Source organism: Prionailurus viverrinus, chromosome C1, assembly GCF_022837055.1.
Source record: "Prionailurus viverrinus isolate Anna chromosome C1, UM_Priviv_1.0, whole genome shotgun sequence".
In the NCBI taxonomy this organism is placed as follows: domain Eukaryota; kingdom Metazoa; phylum Chordata; class Mammalia; order Carnivora; family Felidae; genus Prionailurus; species Prionailurus viverrinus.
In genome coordinates, this window is record NC_062568.1 from 56,446,541 (window position 1) to 56,466,320 (window position 19,780).

Consider the following 19,780-nt stretch of genomic DNA (forward strand, 5'->3'; position numbering starts at 1 on the left):
GCACAAAAGTCAGATGAAAAGATAATTTAAATATGGAACTCCCTTTTAAAAGCAAATGCTTTCCCTCTAGTTTTTTATTAATCTACAGGATCAATTCAGAATCTGTTTTGCAGTAACTTTAATTTTGTTTACTCTGGACAAGTGAAACCCCTACATTACATGAAAGACTACTAATCTGCCTATTAGCCTCTGTGTGTGTGTGTGTGTGTGTGTGTGTGTGTGTGTGTGTGTATTTTTTTTTTTTTTCAAAAGCCTACTTATATTTTTGTTAGTCCCACATCCAGTACTTTTTTTTTTTTTGGTATCTTTAAACAAATTGATAAAATTCCAAAACAGGGTTTTTTTAAAAAACTAACATTTTAGGGGCGCCTGGGTGGCGCAGTCGGTTAAGCGTCCGACTTCAGCCAGGTCACGATCTCGCGGTCCGGGAGTTCGAGCCCCACGTCAGGCTCTGGGCTGATGGCTCAGAGCCTGGAGCCAGTTTCCGATTCTGTGTCTCCCTCTCTCTCTGCCCCTCCCCTGTTCATGCTCTGTCTCTCTCTGTCCCAAAAATAAATAAACATTGGAAAAAAAAAAAAAAACAAAAAACTAACATTTTAGTATGTGTTAGGTACTACAGCTTCAAAAACCAAAATGTACTCCAACTATTATAGAATTAATAAAATGTAAGACCTAATTTGGATGTGAATATCCGATATAGTATTTTTCATGAAAAAAAAGGAGGGGGGTGACTTTCAGTTTAATCAGCAACTGTATGAGTAACAAATCTGAAACGGTGTTACTCAGGGAGAAGAAAATAACAATAACATCAATGTTCCAGCCACTCAGTTCTTTGGTAGTTCACATGTTACACACTATCATCTGTAACCCCATCTAATGATGACTCTGGCTAATTCACAATGAAAGATGTATCCAAAACAAATAGGCCTGCATTTTGCCTTATAAACTACTGTTGTGAAGGTGTGCATTTTAGGGATATAAAACACATGTTTTAAGAAATGTGTATTCTCTGGGCTCCTGGGTGGCTCAGTCAGTTGGGCATCCAACTTCAGCTCAGGTCATGATCTTGTGGTTCATGGGTTCGAGCCCTGTGTTGGGCTCTGTGCTAACAGCTCGGAGCCTGGAGCCTGCTTCATGGATTCTGTGTCTCCCTCTCTCTCTGCCCCTCCCCCACTCTTACTCGGTCTCTCTCTAAAACAAATAAAACATTAAAAAAAAATTTTTTTAAATGTGTATTCTAGGGGTGCCTGGATGGCTCAGTTGGTTACCTGTCTGACTTCATTCGGCTCAGGCCATGATCTCATGGTTCATGAGTTTGAGCCCTGCATAGGGCTCGCTTCTGTTAATGCAGAGCCAGCTTCAGATCTTCTGTCCTCCCCCAGCCCCTTCACTCTCATGCTCTCTCTCAAAAATAAATAAACATTAAAAAAAAAAAGTGTATTCTATTCAGGAACGATTTGCCTAGGTTTTTCTTTCTTCGTGAGGCTCAGAATATTCTTTCTCTACATGAAAATTAGAGCAGGGCCTGTGAGCAATGCAATGGTTGGGCAAATGAACTGAACAACTAAAATCATACCACACTTACAAAGTACCTATGCCTGACCACAATTTCCCAATATATATTCAGTTCATTATCTTCAAGTTGTTCAATTCATAAAGCACTTTACTTAGATATATAATCCAATCCCACCAAAGGTGTATAATTTAAAATGTAACCATAAGCCATCTTCACACAGTTCCAAAAAGACCCCAAGAGAATGCTGCTATTTAAAACAGAATAGTTGGGGCGCCTGGGTGGCTCAGTCGGTTGGGCGTCCGACTTCAGCTCAGGTCACGATCTCGCGGTCCGTGAGTTTGAGCGCCGTGTCGGGCTCTGTGCTGACAGCTCAGAGCCTGGAGCCTATTTCGGATTCTGTGTCTCCCTTTCTCTCTGACCTTCCCCCATTCATGCTCTGTCTCTGTCTCAAAAATGAATAAACGTTAAAATAAATAAATAAATAAATAAATAAACAAACAAAACAAAACAAAACAAAACAGAATAGTTATTTTTGTGATGCCTGGGTGGCTCAGCCAGTTGAGCATCCGACTTCAACTCAGGTCATGATCTTATGGTTTGTGGGCTCGAGCCCTATGTCGGGCTTTGCACTGACAGAATGGATCCTGCTTTGGATTCTCTGTCTCCCTCCCCCACCCTCAAAAATAAATAAGCATTAAAAACAATTTTAAAAAACCAGAATAGTTATTTTTTGACAAAAATAAAATTAATCAGTAAAGAACCGATTCTTTAAGAAAGGCTCTTTCAGTAACAAATCAAATTTCACATACCTGTAATATCAAGAACAGAAGGAGATGCAATGTAGTATCTATGAACTGTTTCAAGAAGTTGAGCACCATGGCCTTGACCTTGAAATGGAGTCAGTATCAGCATCTGACTACAGTAAAGAAATGATTTTAAAATTAAAATATAACATGATCCGTTTAAGAATTGCAAATCACTATAGCATTAAGAACATTTTAAAGTTAGTGTGGTTTTTTTCAATCAACCTTCCAGAAATCCAAAAATTATCAAGATACGCAAAATTGGTTTAATCTTCCACACTGTTTCAAAGGGAACAATGAAATAAATCAGTACATAGCCAATGAATAATGGCGATTTTTTTTAAACAAATCAACACTATTATAACAAGTATTGGAAACTTCAGCAGTTCCTTCTTCTGAAATAAAAGACAAGGCACGTGTTATACCGCCAATTACCTTACACGTGGCCGGGTTTTGTCTGGGTACACATAGTAATTATAGACTGTCATGTAGCCTACGGTCGCAAAGAGCGTAGCTCCATCCTTATTATACTTCTCAAATCTGCAGATAAAACAGAAAGCCAAGCAGGTCAATTACAGTCGCGCTCCCATGCAGTGTCCATTTTCTTTTCCATTCTCCGACTGAATTTTCAGTGTCAGCAAGCTACTCTGTGAGGGCCCAATGGGTACACCTGCTATGTTCTGAATGTACAATTCACTTAATTGGTGTGCAGCAACTTGGATAAATCAGACCTCTTTACATCACTTCAGTGCACTTGCCTATTATAAAGATGAATAGGTGGCAAGTAAAAGAAAACACAGGCAAAGCTCATTTTACTGTTTAAGCCTACATTCAGGGCCCTAACGGACAACAGCATTTAATTCAGCTCTATTCTCAAGGTCTCCGAAAGCATAATGAAGGAAAACTCAAGCCTCATAAACAATAGTTTTTCTTTCCTGGGAAAAATATCATTATACTGTCCCAATAATTGGGCCGCCACAATTAAAATGCTGGCTTTGTGGAGGTAATAAGGTCTACTGTTGCTTTAGAACTGTACTTACACTAGAAAGTAGTGCCATCTTTCATCATCCACGTCAATAAAGCTAGCAGTTTCAATAAACCACATCAAAAAGGTCTGAAGCCTTTCATGATATTCTCGAAAGCCTCTACATGTCATGTCAGCCTAGGGAAAAAGCCAGGAAAAGTCAGGTGAAACTCATCACAGAGGTAAGTGAAAGTCTGCAGAACACAAAACTATCCTGTGGGAAAATGTTTAGAAGTCTCAGATTAAGATGTGTACACAGACACACACACAAAATAGATCTTTGTTTTTAATGCTGACTGAAACTTGTTTCCTGAACTTAGAATGAGTCACTGAAAATAACACAACAAAACAGCACACCGGTTTCAGGCAAATGAAGTACTTTCACCCAAGAAATATTTAGGTTTATCTTTACCTTGTATATCTGAAAGGTAAAGTTTTCCCCTCCTGTTGGACTGAGAACAGAGTATGTATGAAGTAAGGTTCCAAATGGCTTGAAATCGACTTCTTTTTCCAGCAAAGAGAGAAAGTCATTCGTGTTTGTACTAAATCCAGGTGGGATGATTTGTCTAATTTTGCCCTCAACATCGTCTGCCTAAGGAACAGAGGTTAAAGGACATAAGAAAACATTAATAACAAATTTGACTTTTAGTTGATTATACTTAATTTCTTTGAAATGGACAAAACCCACAAAAATCACAAAAATGAAGTTCCCAGTTAAACTAAAGAAGAAGACACACGGAGAAATGAGAAAGGATGAGTTTCACGTGCACAAGAGACTACTACCACACAAATCGGAGATGAACATAAGCATAATAAAGAAGTAAAAAAGAAGAGGCAGGTAGCCTGAAATCAGGTGCAAGAATGAGGGCAATGCTACTGAAATTTCTAACATCATATAGAAAATGCTGACCATATCCCTTCAGGACAATTGGAACTGGCCCAAACAAAAAACCGCTTATTATTTTATGAGTGTCAAGGAGACCATATTATCCAAGATCACAAGCAGTAGTAAGGGGAGGCTACAGTCTGACCAAACGAACAGCAAACTTACATTAACAAGTAGGTCGTAACTCCTTCATACACTAAACTCAATATTAAGATGACAATTTAAAAAATATGCCCACTTAGGACATACATAATTTATATGAATGGACAGATTATCCACTCATCCCTATAATGTGACACAAATTTTACAGACTTGGATTTGTGACAGTAAAAAGAGACAAGCCTGGACAACAAAATTAAACTCAGAGACTAAAATTACCCTTGTTAAACAACCTCAATGAATGTTAAAACTATCAGCTGAGCAGACTTCATAATCCCTTTCAAAACCCCAAAAGACCACTTGATTGAATACATTTACTACTTCTCTTTAACCATGAATATTTGATGAAGTCTTACAATAAAGTATTACTGCTTCTCACCAGGCAATAAAACTTAATGAATTGGTCTCAACTTAACAAAACCTTATCCCTCAATACAGTCCCTAAAAGCCTGACATTACATTCAACAAAATGAGCTTGCATTCTATTCAAACTTTTTCTTGAACAATGAGGCCAGGTTTTTACTTAATGGAGTTTGCCGTGAGTTCAGCTGTAATGTTTGTATTGTATCTATTTCCACAAGGACTGACACAAGAACACTTTGTGTTAACTTACTAAGCAGCTCTTTCATACCGTTTACATGCATGATGGGTATTAGTTCTAAACCAAGACCCTTGCTACTTAGCATTCAAAACAGGGAAATTAAGATGCTTAGGACAAAATACACTACAAAAGGCTAATACAACATGCTACTAATTCCTGTCCTTTCAACCATCTTTTAACTAAGTAGAAGCAATGCACCTGCAGATGAATAGCACTTTATTATCATTCAGTTACAATTTAGGATAGAGAACCAAGGATGGAGTTTATCACAAACAAGTTTTATTATTTTAATGCTCTGCTACCACCAACATTTATACATAACTTGTTTATAGCTATAAAAAAAGAAGAGCTATTATTTAAAACATAGCTCTTCAATATTATGCCCAACAGCTTATTTGTAATGCGTACATCGGTCCTTGCAGTTCATTCACCTTCAAGATCAAATAAACTGCATTTGATATTTTTTGTTTAAAGTGCCATCTAATGTGAAGAAACCAACTTAAACATATTTTATAGAATATGTACAACCTCAATAAGTACAAGAGGAAACTGTAACAATAAGGAATAGTTTTAAGCAGTCTGATGTATGGCAATTAAAATCCAAAGTAGTGACAGGTGAAGTAGTATAATTTTAGTCCAAGTTAAAAAAAGTCAAGAAATATTACTTTTAAATAAAAGGGCTTATAACCTATCAGTTTAAAAGAAAACACTTCAAAGCATTTATAGTATAATTGTAAATTTTAAAAACATTCCCTATATCCTGTCTTCTTAACAAGGCATTGCAAAGTATGATCGAATAACTTCACGTATCTTGCATCAAACGTAGAAACTAAGTTTCAAGTAGCAGTTCTGGTGGAAGACAGAAAAACCCAAAGGTCTGAGCTCAATAAAGCTGAAAGAGAGTTAATGTTTAACGTTCAGCCTTCAAGGGATACCTATTTACCGTAATAAATATCTTCAAATAAATACTTGGCTCTGGGCAAGTTCATAACATTTAAGAACTTTTACAGAAGAATAAAAGAGTAAGTTTAAAAACAAGGAATCTATTACATATAATAGGTTAGAAAAAACATGTATCGGATATATTACAAAAAATACATCGCATAAAACCAAATGGCTCTTATCTACTAAATATACTCTTTTAAGGAAAATATCCCATAACCACCCTGTCTTAGAAATCTGTACTCTTTACTAATTTAGTTCAGTTAAATATTCATTTTTCATATTGGATTACTGGCCAGATAATAAAAATCGTCATTAAAGAAAAACCCATCTCATCATTTAAAAAATTTTTAAATATTTTTATTTGTTTTTTTGTTTATTTTAGTAGGCTCTACACCCAACATGAGGCTTGAAATCACAATCCCTGGATCAAGAGTTGCACGCTACAGTGACTGAGCTAACCAGGCACCCCATCTCATCTTTTTTAAATTCCATGTAGAATCAAAGCTTAACTGAAAACTTTTAGTTCCAATGCTTGCTGCTAAAAGCTTCGATTCTATTTCTGAAGATCACTAAAAAATTCCCTACTTTCAAGAATATTATTTTTTTTTAATTTTTTTTTTTAATTTTATTTTTGGGACAGAGAGAAACAGAGCATGAACGGGCGAGGGGCAGAGAGAGAGGGAGACACAGAATCAGAAACAGGCTCCAGGCTCTGAGCCATCAGCCCAGAGCCCGATGCAGGGCTCGAACTCACGGACTGCGAGATCGTGACCTGGCTGAAGTCGGACGCTTAACCGACTGCACCACCCAGGCGCCCCTCAAGAATATTATTTTAAACCGCAATTAAAATTAAAGAAAAAATGTACTTATAGATAAGAAATTAAGCATTCATGAATAGATCAAGAATCCAGAATACAACCTGATATATTAATAAAGACATGCCTTACAAATGTTTTCCAAATATTTAGCAATATCTTTTTAAAAAGAAAAGTATAGGGGGGTGCCTAGGTGGCTCAGTCAGTTGAGCGTCTGACTGTGGCTCAGGTCATGATCTCACAGTTCGTGGGTTTGAGCCCCATGTCAGGCTCTGTGCTGACACCTCAGAGCCTGGAGCCTGCTTTGGATTCTGTGTCTCCTTCTCTCTCTGCCCCTCCCCTGCTCATGCTCTGTCTCTCAAAAATAAATAAATATTTAAAACAATTTTTTTGAATAAATAAATATAAAGGAAAGTATAAAGGTAACTATTATACTATTTAGCTCTTAGGTAAGTCATGATGAAATGTTTTAGATTGCATTATCTCACATTATGATCATTTCAACTTCCAATGTTCTATACCTTGCGATTTTCCCAGATATATATGCGATTTTCCCAGAAAGCAATTTTTGCTTTTCCTCATCACTGCATAAAGCAATGTGCCTGAGAATAACTGGTAGTCTGCTATGATGTAAATATATTTACACCTTATTTGTAGTTATACACATTTGAAAACCAAATGACATCATTAGTATCTTATCCTAAACAGCATCATTTGTATAAATTTGTCTATGGTGAGTTATTTTTGAAATAATGATTTTAAAAAGGCCTGTTAAGGGGCGCCTGGGTGGCGCAGTCGGTTAAGCGTCTGACTTCAGCCAGGTCACGATCTCGCGGTCCGTGAGTTCGAGCCCCGCGTCGGGCTCTGGGCTGATGGCTCAGAGCCTGGAGCCTGTTTCCGATTCTGTGTCTCCCTCTCTCTCTGCCCCTCCCCCGTTCATGCTCTGTCTCTCTCTGTCCCAAAAATAAATAAACGTTGAAAAAAAAAAAAAGAAAAAAAAATTTAAAAAGGCCTGTTAAGTAGGTGCTCCTTTACTTGGCTAAAGTGGCAGACTTAATAACATTGACTAGAATTCTAAGATTACCTAAGATCTACTACAAACTACAAGCCAAAAAATTTCCGTATCTGCTTAATTTGCTCAATCTTACATTACCCGACAACATGTCTGGAAATCTGAGTGTTGTTAGAGAAGTTAACAGTGTGAACTTTTTCACTACTGGAAAAACAAAAGTGGTATCCTGTTGATTTGTACTGCATTAGTATTTTGTTACCTAAGCTCATATATAAAATTCTAAGATAGAAATCTCAATATATTTTTGAAAGCTTTTTATATTTTATAAAAAGCATTACACACTAAGAACACTGTCCAAATTATCAAAAAGAGTATAGTGAAGTATTAGTCTACCAAAGATTATTTTTTCATTTCCTCAAGATTAAATTTTTATAAGTGCACAAGGATTTTCTTTAAGATGCTAAAGAATCCAGCAAATTTTAAATATTTGCTCTCATCTACTCTCAAATTCAATCCATATTAGTGGAAGACAAGGATAAAATAGATGATTGAAATTCACAGATAATACAAACTGTACCCAAATATTTCAACTTTCTCTACTAAACCTTTTCCCAGAAATGCTAACAATTAGCAAGACTGAGCAATCTTAGTTACACTCCCTTGCACTAAAAAGCAATGAAATTACCTCAGAAAAAGCAGGAGACTCTGAAAAGTGTAAGACCTTGATGAAAGAAACTGAAGACAACACAAATAAATGGAAAGATATATTGTGTTCATGTTTGTACTACTCAAAGCAATCTATAATTAATGCACCCTCCATCAAAATACCAACCACATTTTTCATAGAACTAGAACAAAGAATCCTAAAATTTGTATGGACCCACAAAAGACCCTGCACAGCCAAAGCAATCCTGAGAAAGAACAACAAAGCTGGAGGTATCATGCTCCCTGATTTCACACTAGACTACAAAGCTATAGTAATTAAAACAGTATGGTATTGGCACAAAAACAGATCAATGGAATAGAATAGAAAGCCTAACAATAAACCCACGCATATATGGTCAATTAATCAATGACAAAGAAGAATAAACAATGGGAAAAGACAGTCTCTCCAATAAATGGCATTGGGAAAACTGGACAGCTGCATGCAGAAAAATGAAACTGGACCCTCTATCTTACACCATATACAAAAATAAATTCAAAATGGATTAAAGACTTGAATGTTAAGACTCGAAGCCATAAAACTCCTTTAAGAAAACATAGGCAATAAACTCCTTAACATTGTTTTTAGCAACAGATTTCAGACTAGTCTCCTCAGGCAAGGGCAACAAAAGCTAAAGTAAACAAGTGGGATCACATCATACTAAAAACTGGAGAAAAGGGAACCCTCATAACTGTTGGTGGAAATGTAATTGGTGCAGCCACGATGGAAAACAGTATGAAGGTTCCTCAAAAAATTAAAAACAGAACTACTATACAATCCAGAATTCTACTTCTGGATATTTATCGGAAGAAGATGAAAACACAAATTCGAAGAGACACATGCACCCCTGTATTCACTGCAGCATTATTTACAACAGCCAAAATGTGAAGCACTGTAAGTATCCATTGATAGATGAGTAGATAAAGATGGGATATATATAAATACACATACAATGGAATATTACTCAGTCATAAAGAAATGAAATCTTGCCATTTGCAACAACATGGATGGACCTACACAGTATTATGTTAAGGGAAATCTAAAAAACAAAGCATACAAACAAAACTCTTTGTTTACTGACTGTTCCTCCTAGCTACAATACAAGCTCCATGAGAGGAATGATTTTGTTTTGTTGCCACTATAGCATCAAGAATATAGAGGCATAGTGATATCTCAATACAAACTAAGATAGAAGAGGTAAGCCCATCCCCCCAACATCCACTACCCATTCTTTTTTTATAAGGGGAAAAAAGTCTTTGCTTGAACATGTAATTTATACAAATCATCTTCAATCATGAAGCAAATAATCCTACAAAAAGACACCACAAAAGATTGATTCCTTACTCCTAACACAGCACTTCTAAATGGAAAAACCTGGTTTTCAAGAATGGAACAATTAGAAGTCAATGCAAATACATAGCTATTTCACTGCAAATAGTATTTGAAAGATTTACCAATAACTAAGTCAATAGTTCCTTTGGAAGAAATCAATCCAGTATTATCAGCTGGAACTTTAAAAAAAAAAAAACACCACCACCAAAATCTTCAAATGATGTTATATTTTGTACTACACAAGGAAACTACTACCTGCATTTTTAATAAGAGTATCTAGCTGGGCCTGAGAATTTAACAATCTAATAAGAAACATATGATCAGGGAAAAACTTCACTTTAATAAGTCTATATTACATGCTAGTTTATACAGCATTGCGTGAATTTGGGCAAGTCCTTTACAATGAAACAAAATTTTAAAAATTAAACAATAAAAAGAACCAAATCAACCAGTCCCAAGTCATGGAGAGGTTTTAGCCAACAAAAGATGGGGCATGAGATTGGCAAAAGAATTAAGTCAGAAGTTTAAAGTCCATTTAAAACCTTGAAAAAGTTGGTTTAATTGCTAATCTACCCCTCCCCCAGTGGCACTCTGTCTCTCTCAAAAATAAACATTAAAAAAACCTTTTTTTAAAAAATAAGAATGCAACTTGCAATTTTGTAAATGTGATTCAGCGACAAAAATGGCATTTCATTTAAAAAACTCAACTCTGTGAAATAATTCTTTGTTTTAATTTTTTTTAATGTTTATTTTTGAGAGACAAAGAGAGAGAGAGAGAGAGAGAGAGAGAGAGCAGGGGAGGGGCAGAGAGAGAGGGAGAGACAGAATTCGAAGCAGGCTCCAGGCTCCGAGCTGTCAGCACAGAGCCCAATGAGGGGCTCAAACTCACGAACCGCAAGATCATGACCTGAGTGGAAGAAGTTGGACGCTTAACCAACTGAGCCACCCAGGCACAGGCACCCTTCTGTGAAGTAATTCTTTTTTAAAAGTTTTTTTTTTTTTTTTCAACGTTTATTTATTTTTGGGACAGAGAGAGACAGAGCATGAACGGGGGAGGGGCAGAGAGAGAGGGAGACACAGAATCAGAAACAGGCTCCAGGCTCTGAGCCATCAGCCCAGAGCCTGACGCGGGGCTCGAACTCACGGACCGCGAGATCGTGACCTGGCTGAAGTCGGACGCTTAACCGACTGCGCCACCCAGGCGCCCCTGTGAAGTAATTCTTAATGAAAAGTTTCAATGCCTTGAAGGAAGATAGTTGGGGGGGATGGGTTAAACAGGTGATGGGGATCAAGGAGTACACATGTAATGAGCCCTGGGTGACAATGTATGGAAGTGCTGAGTCACTATACTGTGTACCTAAAACTAGTATTACACTGTATGGTAACTGGAATTTAAACAAAACCTTAAAGAAAAAAAAAAAAAATTTCAGTGTGTTTAAATAGGAATGCGCAGAAACAGAACTCTAAAACACATAATTTTCTTTTCTTTTTAAACTTTATTTAAAGAGAGAGAGCATGCACACAAGCCAGGAAGGGGCAGAGAAGAGAGACAGAATCCTAAGTAGGCTACACCTCACCTGAGCAGAGATCAGGAATTTGACACTTAACTGACTGAGCCACCAAGATGTCTGAAAACATACAGCTTTCTTAAGGTCCCTCAGGGATTCATGTCCATCCTAAACATACAAAATACACTCATCCCATCCCAACACTGCCAAAAGTTTCAACCATTCCATCATCAACTCAAGTCCAAAATGTCATTATCTAATCAGGTATGAGTGAGACTCTGGGTAGGATACTTCATGAGGCAAAATTCCTTTCCACCTGTGATACTGTGAAACTAGAAAGCAAGTTATTGCTTCTAAAATACAGTAGTGGGACAGGCACAGGATAAGTTAAGGAGTTTCCCATTCCAAAAGGAAGGAAATGGTAGAAAGAAAGGTGTCACTGGTACCAGGCAATTTCAAAATCCAGAAGGTCAAATTCCATTAGGTTTCAAGACTTGGGGATACTGTGGCCTGCAGCTCTACCCTCTGGGTCTTACTCCTTTTTCTCGAAGGGAAGTACATGTTTGCAGCTGAGTAGTGTTATCAGCTTGTTTCCTACCTATAGAATTTAGAAAATTCATTTGCCTTTCCTCATCCTGTTAGTCCACACTGGCAGTGTTTCTGCTGATATAACACTCTCAAAACCCTTCTAGGTCACCTGTGTATGCCATGAGGGTTCATGTCATTAGACAAGATGGTCCTACAAAGGACTTGATCTCTACTCAATCTCTATTCCTGGCTTTTGCTGAGATTACTGAGATACAAGAGTCACATGCCTAATCTCTTCAGCAAGAGTAAAAAGTTATCTAGCCATGCTTTCAGCTTTCTCTCCACAGCACGCTTTCCTAACAATGAATCTCCTAATTTCCGTGTCTTCTGCAACCTGGATAGGCTAAGAGTCTCCCAAATCATCAATTCGTGGATCTTTTATGCTTTACGGTTCTTCTCACAATCTCTCCCTTTCCTCCCACATTTATAATAAGCCACAAGAAACCAGGCCACAACTTCAACCCTTTGCTTGGAAATCTCCTCAGCTAAATATCCAAGTTCACTGCTTATAAATTCTTTCTATATAAGTGTAGGACACAATTCAGCTAGGCTTTCTGGCACTATACAACAAATATCTATCTCCTTTCCTTCATTTTCTAATAACATGTTCCTCCTTTCCTTCTGACTCAACAGAGGCACCTTCAACATTCCTATTTCTACCAATATACTGTTTGTGATGGTACATTATTCTCTGTGATGATATTGGCTTTCTCTCTCATGCCTCTAACTTTGTTCTGAGCCCTCACCAGCAATGCCTTTAATGTCCGTATTTCTACCAACAGTCTTTTCAAGGGAGTCAATGCTTTTTCTATCACGTACCTCAAAATTCTTCCAGTTTCTACCCATTACCTATTTCCAAAGACATTTCTAGAGTTTTAGTTATTTGTTGCAGTAGCACCCCACTTCCTGGTATGAAAATCTATATTAGTTTCCTGTGGCTGCTATAACAAACTACCACAAACTTGGAGGCTTAAAACAACAGAAACTTATTCTTTCACAGCCTTGAGGCAAAGTCTAAAAACCATATCACTGAGCTAAACTCAGGTGTCAACAGGGCCACACTCCCTCCAGAGGCTCCAGTGGAGAATCTGTTCCTTGCTTCTTCTAATTCTAGTGGCCAGAATTGTATTTGGTAAACAAAATACAACTATGATCATAAGAGTGAACATTTTTATAGAGAAGGACCACTCAGGAAAAAGATCAGGCTAAGGATCATGATCAAACATTAACTGCCATGATAGGCAGGCAATCACATCCATAACTAAAGACTGAATATGTGGTTTCAAAGCTACTATATAACAGATTCTCTCCTCCCTCAAACCTTTAAATTTTAAAACCTGCTTTATACTCAAATGGAAAGCAGAGTTAAAGATAAATTCATTTTTGTTCTTACCTCTACACAGTCAAAGTTCTCATCAACTTTAGACGCATATTCAACACGGAACATTGTTGACAGGCTACCAGCAATATAGTATAACAGGATCTTCAGACCCTTGTAACCAAAAGCAGTTTCACTGAAAAGGAAAAAAATATCAATAATCTGAGACCCCAGAAAGAATCTTGCAAAGTCATTACCAAGTATTAACCATCCATATAAACAAGTTTAACTTTACGGGTAGTTTCAAGATTTTAAAGTACACCTGTTTTAAAAAGAAACAAGTATTTGTAATGAAACTGTCTCAGCTTTCCTCATTTATAAAATGAGAGGGGCGCCTGGGTGGATTAGTAGGTGAAGCATACAACTCTTGATCTCGGGGTTATAAGTTTGAGCCCACACTGGGTGCAGAGATTACATAAAAATCAAATCTTTAAAAAAAATAAGAGAAAATAACAGCACCTACCTTCGGGATGTTGTTTGGGTTGAATGAGGAAGTTAATACCTGTAAACTGCTCATAATGTTGACTAACACATTATACAAGTAGTAATAAGTGTCATGTGTTACTGCTACTGTTGCAGCTGCTGCTATTATTACTAGTACCAGAGAGCATTTCAAATCAGACACAAGTGGTATTAAACTGGTACCTGGCTAGGCAAGCAGATAACATGTAGCTTTAGCCCAGTCTTGCCTCCAATTTACCACCTGCTTCTATCATCAAGATACCAGAGCTGCTGAGAGTGGTGAAAGCACCTAATTACACCCCTGTATGAACTCAGAAAGCAGATCTGGGGCTGCTATTTTTCCAATCCTGCTCCCTGAAATCCATCTACGCCTTGATATTCTCTAAAAAGAGTCTTCCAAAATGTGAATCTAAAATATTCAGAATAGGTAGGGGCGCCTGGGTGGCTCAGTCGGTTGAGCGTCCGACTTCAGCTCAGGTCACGATCTCACGGTTTGTGAGTTCGAGCCCTGCGTTGGGCTCTGGGCTGATGGCTCAGAGCCTGGAGCCTGCTTCCGATTCTGTGTCTCCCTCTCTCTGCCCCTCCCCCATTCATGCTCTGTCTCTCTCTGTCTCAAAAATAAATAAACATTAAAAAATAAATAAAAATAAATAAAAAATAAAAAATATTCAGAATAGGTAAAGCTACAGAGACAGAAAGTAGATTAATGATTGCCTAGGGCTGGGGAGAGTAATGGGGAAAAAGAGCATGACTGCTAACTGGTTATGGGAATTTGGGTAGGAATGACAAAAATATTCTAAAACTGTGAAGATGACTACACAACACTCATTATGCTAAAAATCATTGAGCTGTATACTTTAAATACAGGGGCGCCTGGGTGGCTCAAGTTCAGTTAAGCGTCCGACTTCAGCTCAGGTCACGATCTCACAGTTTGTGAGTTCGGGCCCCACGTCAGGCTCTAGGCTGACTGTTCAGAGCCTGGAGCCTGGAGCCTGGAGCCTGCTTCGGATTCTGTGTCTCCCTCTCTTTCTGTCCCTCCCTGGTTGTGCTCTCTTTCCCAAAATGAATAAGCATTAAAAAATGTTTTAAAAAGTAGATGAACTATATAGTAAATTATATCTCAATAAAGCTTTTCTTTTTTTAAGTGAATTCTGAAGAAGAGTGCCTGGAAGAAGCAGTGCCATTTCCAGATTTCTGTCTAGGCTACCAAAATAAAGTATTAGCAGTGTCCATTCCAGGACTCTGAAAGTTATGTTTATAAAATGGAATGGCAATGATAGTAGTATCAAGGTCATACCTGAGTCATAAGACATGGTCATCATAATTATCTGTCATCTGTCTAACTTAGGAGTATGCAAGCATTTTTAATGACATGCAAAACAGAATGAATGTACAGAATACCATTAAGAAGCATCATCTGTAGACTAGATCCTATGCACCAAAGGAAGAGATTTTAAATAGCAGTAATAGGAAGAGAATAAAAAAAATAGCTCCTTAAAAATAGAAATCCAAAAAGAAAACATTCCTCTTTTTATAATAAAATAAAACCTATTTGAAATACAAAAGACTCAAATTTTGGCATGAATCAATACATAATAAAATACAATTATTACTATTTAATAGCACATAAAATGCCTAATCTGATACATTAATAATGAACACTTCTGAGGAAATTTGTCAATGAAGAGACATCTGTCAATTTCAAAACACATGAGGGGCACCTGGGTGGCTCAGTTGGTTAAGCATCTGACTCAATTTCAGCACAGGTGATGATCTCACCATTCGTGAGTTTGAGCCCTGCATCAGGCTCTGCACTGGCAGTGCAGACCTGTTTGGGATTCTCTCTCCCTCTCTCTCTGCTCCTCCTTTACTAGTGTGCTCTCTTTCTCTTAAGATCAGTATACTTTAAAAACAAAAACCACATTAAATAAATATGTGGACAATGCTGAAATAACACATAGGTAAAACAGCCATGAAGGGAAATATTTTAAATGTCAACTATATCAAAACACGCTTTCTTCCTACAACAAACCAGAGTTCCTTAGGAAAATGGCTGACTCCAGAAACACTGGAAAAAGTATACGATGAATCTCCATATCAGAAGGTAAAGTGTCCCCAAAATGATGATGATATATCAAAAGGATTCAAAAGCCCATTTGAAATGGGGTAATTTGAGTGTCACAATAACAGTAATGGATTATAACTCATTGGATTAAAAAAGAAGAATCCTTGAGTCTCTTCTGATATACACAAAGAAATACTTAAGGGGAAAAAAAAGAGCTCTTCCTTACAGAATGCCAACTAATAAATGTAGAAGGTATGACAAAGTTAGAGAATCACTATTTTATAATCACAGTAAAATACCAATTCAGGCAAGAATCATCAATGGATTTAAAACTACTGGGTGAAAAAGACTGATAGGGAACAGTATATTTTCAGTCTCAGAGTATCTCCCCATAGATTACATAATAAAGGAAAAAACCTTACAGTGGAGAAAGCTGACAAGCACCTCTAAACTAAGTTAACAAGTTATGGAACAAACTGACATCATGGGCTTTCTGATTGTGACAGACTAAGGACACGCACAACTTCTGTTAAGGTACTACAAAAATGCACAATATCTGAATTTAATCATGAAGAAAAATCAAACTAATCCAAAATTAAAGTTTATAAAACTAGCCTATAACCCACAAAAACGTGATTATCATGAAAAACAAAAAGGCTGAGGAACTGTTTCAGATTAAAGGAGCCTAAACTAAATGCAATATATGACTCTGGATTGGATCCAGAATGAAGAAAATTGTTAAAAAGAATTACTGGAAACCAATTGGCAAAATTTGGACTGTGGATGATATATTAGAAAATAGTATTACAGCAATGTGAAATTTCCTGAGTTTTGATAATTCTATGGTTACTGTCCTTGCTTTTAGGAAATACATTATAAAGAATTTAGGAGTAAGGGATCAAGATACATCTGCAACCAACCCTCAAATGGTTCAACAACATACCAATAGATCTATATAGCAGTGAACGATTAAAGCAAATATAACTAAATGGTAACTGGGGAATCTAGATTTTAAAGAATATAAGAGTACTATTCTTATAATTTTCTGCAAATCTGAAGTTTTTTTCAAAATCAAAAGTTAAAAAAAATGGTAACTGGCTATATAATGTAATGAAGCTATAAGAAATTAAGGAATTGTGCTGAATATCCTAGGTTATATCTTTAACATTGCTTTCAAAAATAAATTTCTCGGGGCGCCTGGGTGGCGCAGTCAGTTAAGCGTCTGACTTCAGCCAGGTCACGATCTCACGGTCCGGGAGTTCGAGCCCCGCGTCAGGCTCTGGGCTGATGGCTCAGAGCCTGGAGCCTGTTTCCGATTCTGTGTCTCCCTCTTTCTCTGCCTCTCCCCTGTTCATGCTCTGTCTCTCTCTGTCTCCAAAAAAAATAAATAAACGTTGAAAAAAAAAAAATTAAAATAAATAAATAAATAAATTTCTCTGTAAATAAATAAACTGCTTACTCATCATCGAAGAACAACTTGAGCTTTCCAGCTTTAGGAGAGTATATTTTGTACTAAAAGCAATATAGCACAGCAAGAGGAAGAAAAAAGTAGTAGTTATGAATATGGGCTTCACAGTCAGACTGCCTGAATCTGAACTTTGGCCAGTCAGATGTCCTTAAGCAACTACCCAATTCCACCAATGTACAGTGTAATGACTAGTAATACCATCGCTAAAACAGCTGTGAGAATTAAATGAGAGAATGCCTCTAAAGTACTCTGTGATAAGTATTATATAGTAAACTGGTGTCTCAATGTCAAAAATGCCATTCTAATGTATATTTTAAATAAATTACATAAAAAACAACAAAGAAAATAAAGTCTGATTTCTAGATCTTAAAAAAAAAAAAAGTGTTGGTTTTTTTTTTGGCCATACTAATTTGGCAAACATCTTACTATGTTACTTACTCATCCCCAAAGAGTTGATGGGTATATTCAGGAAAGAAAGTTCTAATGTCATTCTCAAGATCTTCAGGAAAACGAACTGTTTAAAAGAATAAAAAATATAGAGATATTAAAGATACTAAATTAAAGATATTAAAGGTGACAGGTATTTCCATTTCAAGAATTTCACTATAACTAGGGTACAGCCAACATTTTTCTTATGTAAAATGTCACTTCTCCATTATATGATTTACATTGGATTCTCATGAGACAAATGAACAATGAATAATATTGCTTTGAGTGCTTTAGCATCAAAACCCTACTGATTCTAAGAATTAGAAAACTAGGTATGAGAGGCATCTGATTTAGTTTTTATTTTTCTATATGTTTATATACAATGAAAAGAGTAAAAGAAAATAAAACGAAAAAGATACTCGCAGGTAAGAAAAGCTACAGCATCAATGAAAGAAAAACAAAAACAACAACAACAAAACCTATGGAAAACATTTTGAGGACAAGAATAATCTGAGTTTTGAAAAGGCCTTTATCGTCACATCATTCTTTATCAGTGCAAGATGATATTTATGTTGTTACTAGGTTTTAGAGGGTTTTTTTTTTGTTATTAAAAGTAATACTGCAATGACATCCTCATACACACACCTTGCTGTACAAGTACACACAGGATAAATTCCTGGCAGTAGAAGTGCTGAGTAAAAGTACTGAATTATTTTTGTAAATATTGCTTAACTGTTCTCTAAAAATACTTTAACAGTATGTATATGTATGTATGTATATGTACATACATATGTATATATGTATACGTGTATGTATATGTATATATACATATATACACGCATGCACACACACCCACCTACCAGCAGTTACTTAGATTCCTTTGCTTCCCACATTCTTGACAATATTCTGGACCCTCAACTTTAATTTCTACCAATTTAAGATGGAAAAGGGTACTCTGTTATTTTATTTGCATTTATTGTGACTTCTGATATTACTGGACATTTTCCCAGGATAATTTATCTTATGTATAGTTTATCTTACCCCACCATCTTTAAATTGAAGAATGAAAAGTTGTACATGAAAAATTTCTACCATTGTCCTCCTACAACAGATCATTCACAGGATGCCAAAGTATCATCCAGCAGATTAACGATTTACAAAAGAAAAGATAGCTTTTCACATAGACATCTGGCAGTCACCACCTTTTCAAGACCAACATTGTATGTCTGCTGATTCAATGCAATATAAAATATACATTTTCCTACCAAAAATGTTTATGCCAGATCTAATCCAGCTTTAAACCTTCCAATTTACAAGAAATATGGAGGACAGAGTAACAGGTGAACTACTACTAAAAGAAAACAGACAAATCAAGAATGTAGATTTGTCTAGTAATTCTATACAATGACTTTACTCTACCAAATAAATCAATGGCAGGGGGGCAAAAAGTCCCATGTTGAGGGGAGGGATTGTTCTGGATTAAAGAAATTAAAGAAACTTTACAGCCAACCATAATGCACAATCCTTGACTGAATTCTGGTTTAAATAATTAAAAAAAAAAAAAGGCTATTGAAGACTTTCAAGGACAACCAAGGAAACCAGAAAATTACATGATATCAAAAAATTACCATTACTTTTTATAGGTGTAATAATGGAATTATGGTTATATATGTAAATATTCATATATTAGAACATGTGCTATGAGGGAACTGTCATATTTAGAAATCTATTTGCAAAGAATTCAGCAAATGTACATACTAAAGCAAATACAACGGGGTGCCTGGATTGCTCAGTAGGTTGAGTGTCTGACTCTTGATTTCAGCTAAGGTCATGATCCCAGGGATGTGGGATCAAGCCCTATGCTGGGCTCTGTGCTGTGTGGAGCCTGCTTAAAATTCTCTCTCTGCCCACCCCCCCCAAATAAAATAAAATGTAAAAAAATATTCTAAAGCAAATATGACAAAATTTTAATTGCTGAATTTAGGTATTAGATATATAAGTAAGTAATGTTCTATTCTCTCAAGTTTTCTATGTGTTTACAAATTTTCATGATGAAAATTGAAATTAAAAAAAGCCTGGGCAAATA

General features: G+C 36.4%; 1 protein-coding gene across 2 annotated transcripts in view; it reads right to left on the reverse strand.

The window, feature by feature from the left end:
• Positions 1-19,780, reverse strand: part of HAT1 (histone acetyltransferase 1) — a 60,374-nt gene that overhangs the window by 24,577 nt on the left and 16,017 nt on the right. For both annotated transcript variants that reach the window (XM_047869898.1, XM_047869899.1), the window contains exons 3-8: positions 17,704-17,779; positions 13,286-13,406; positions 3,756-3,935; positions 3,360-3,481; positions 2,755-2,859; positions 2,326-2,432 (exon numbers count right to left, since the gene is read on the reverse strand). In XM_047869898.1, the coding sequence (XP_047725854.1) occupies positions 2,326-2,432; positions 2,755-2,859; positions 3,360-3,481; positions 3,756-3,935; positions 13,286-13,406; positions 17,704-17,779 (711 nt within the window). The remainder of the gene's footprint in view (positions 1-2,325; positions 2,433-2,754; positions 2,860-3,359; positions 3,482-3,755; positions 3,936-13,285; positions 13,407-17,703; positions 17,780-19,780) is intronic.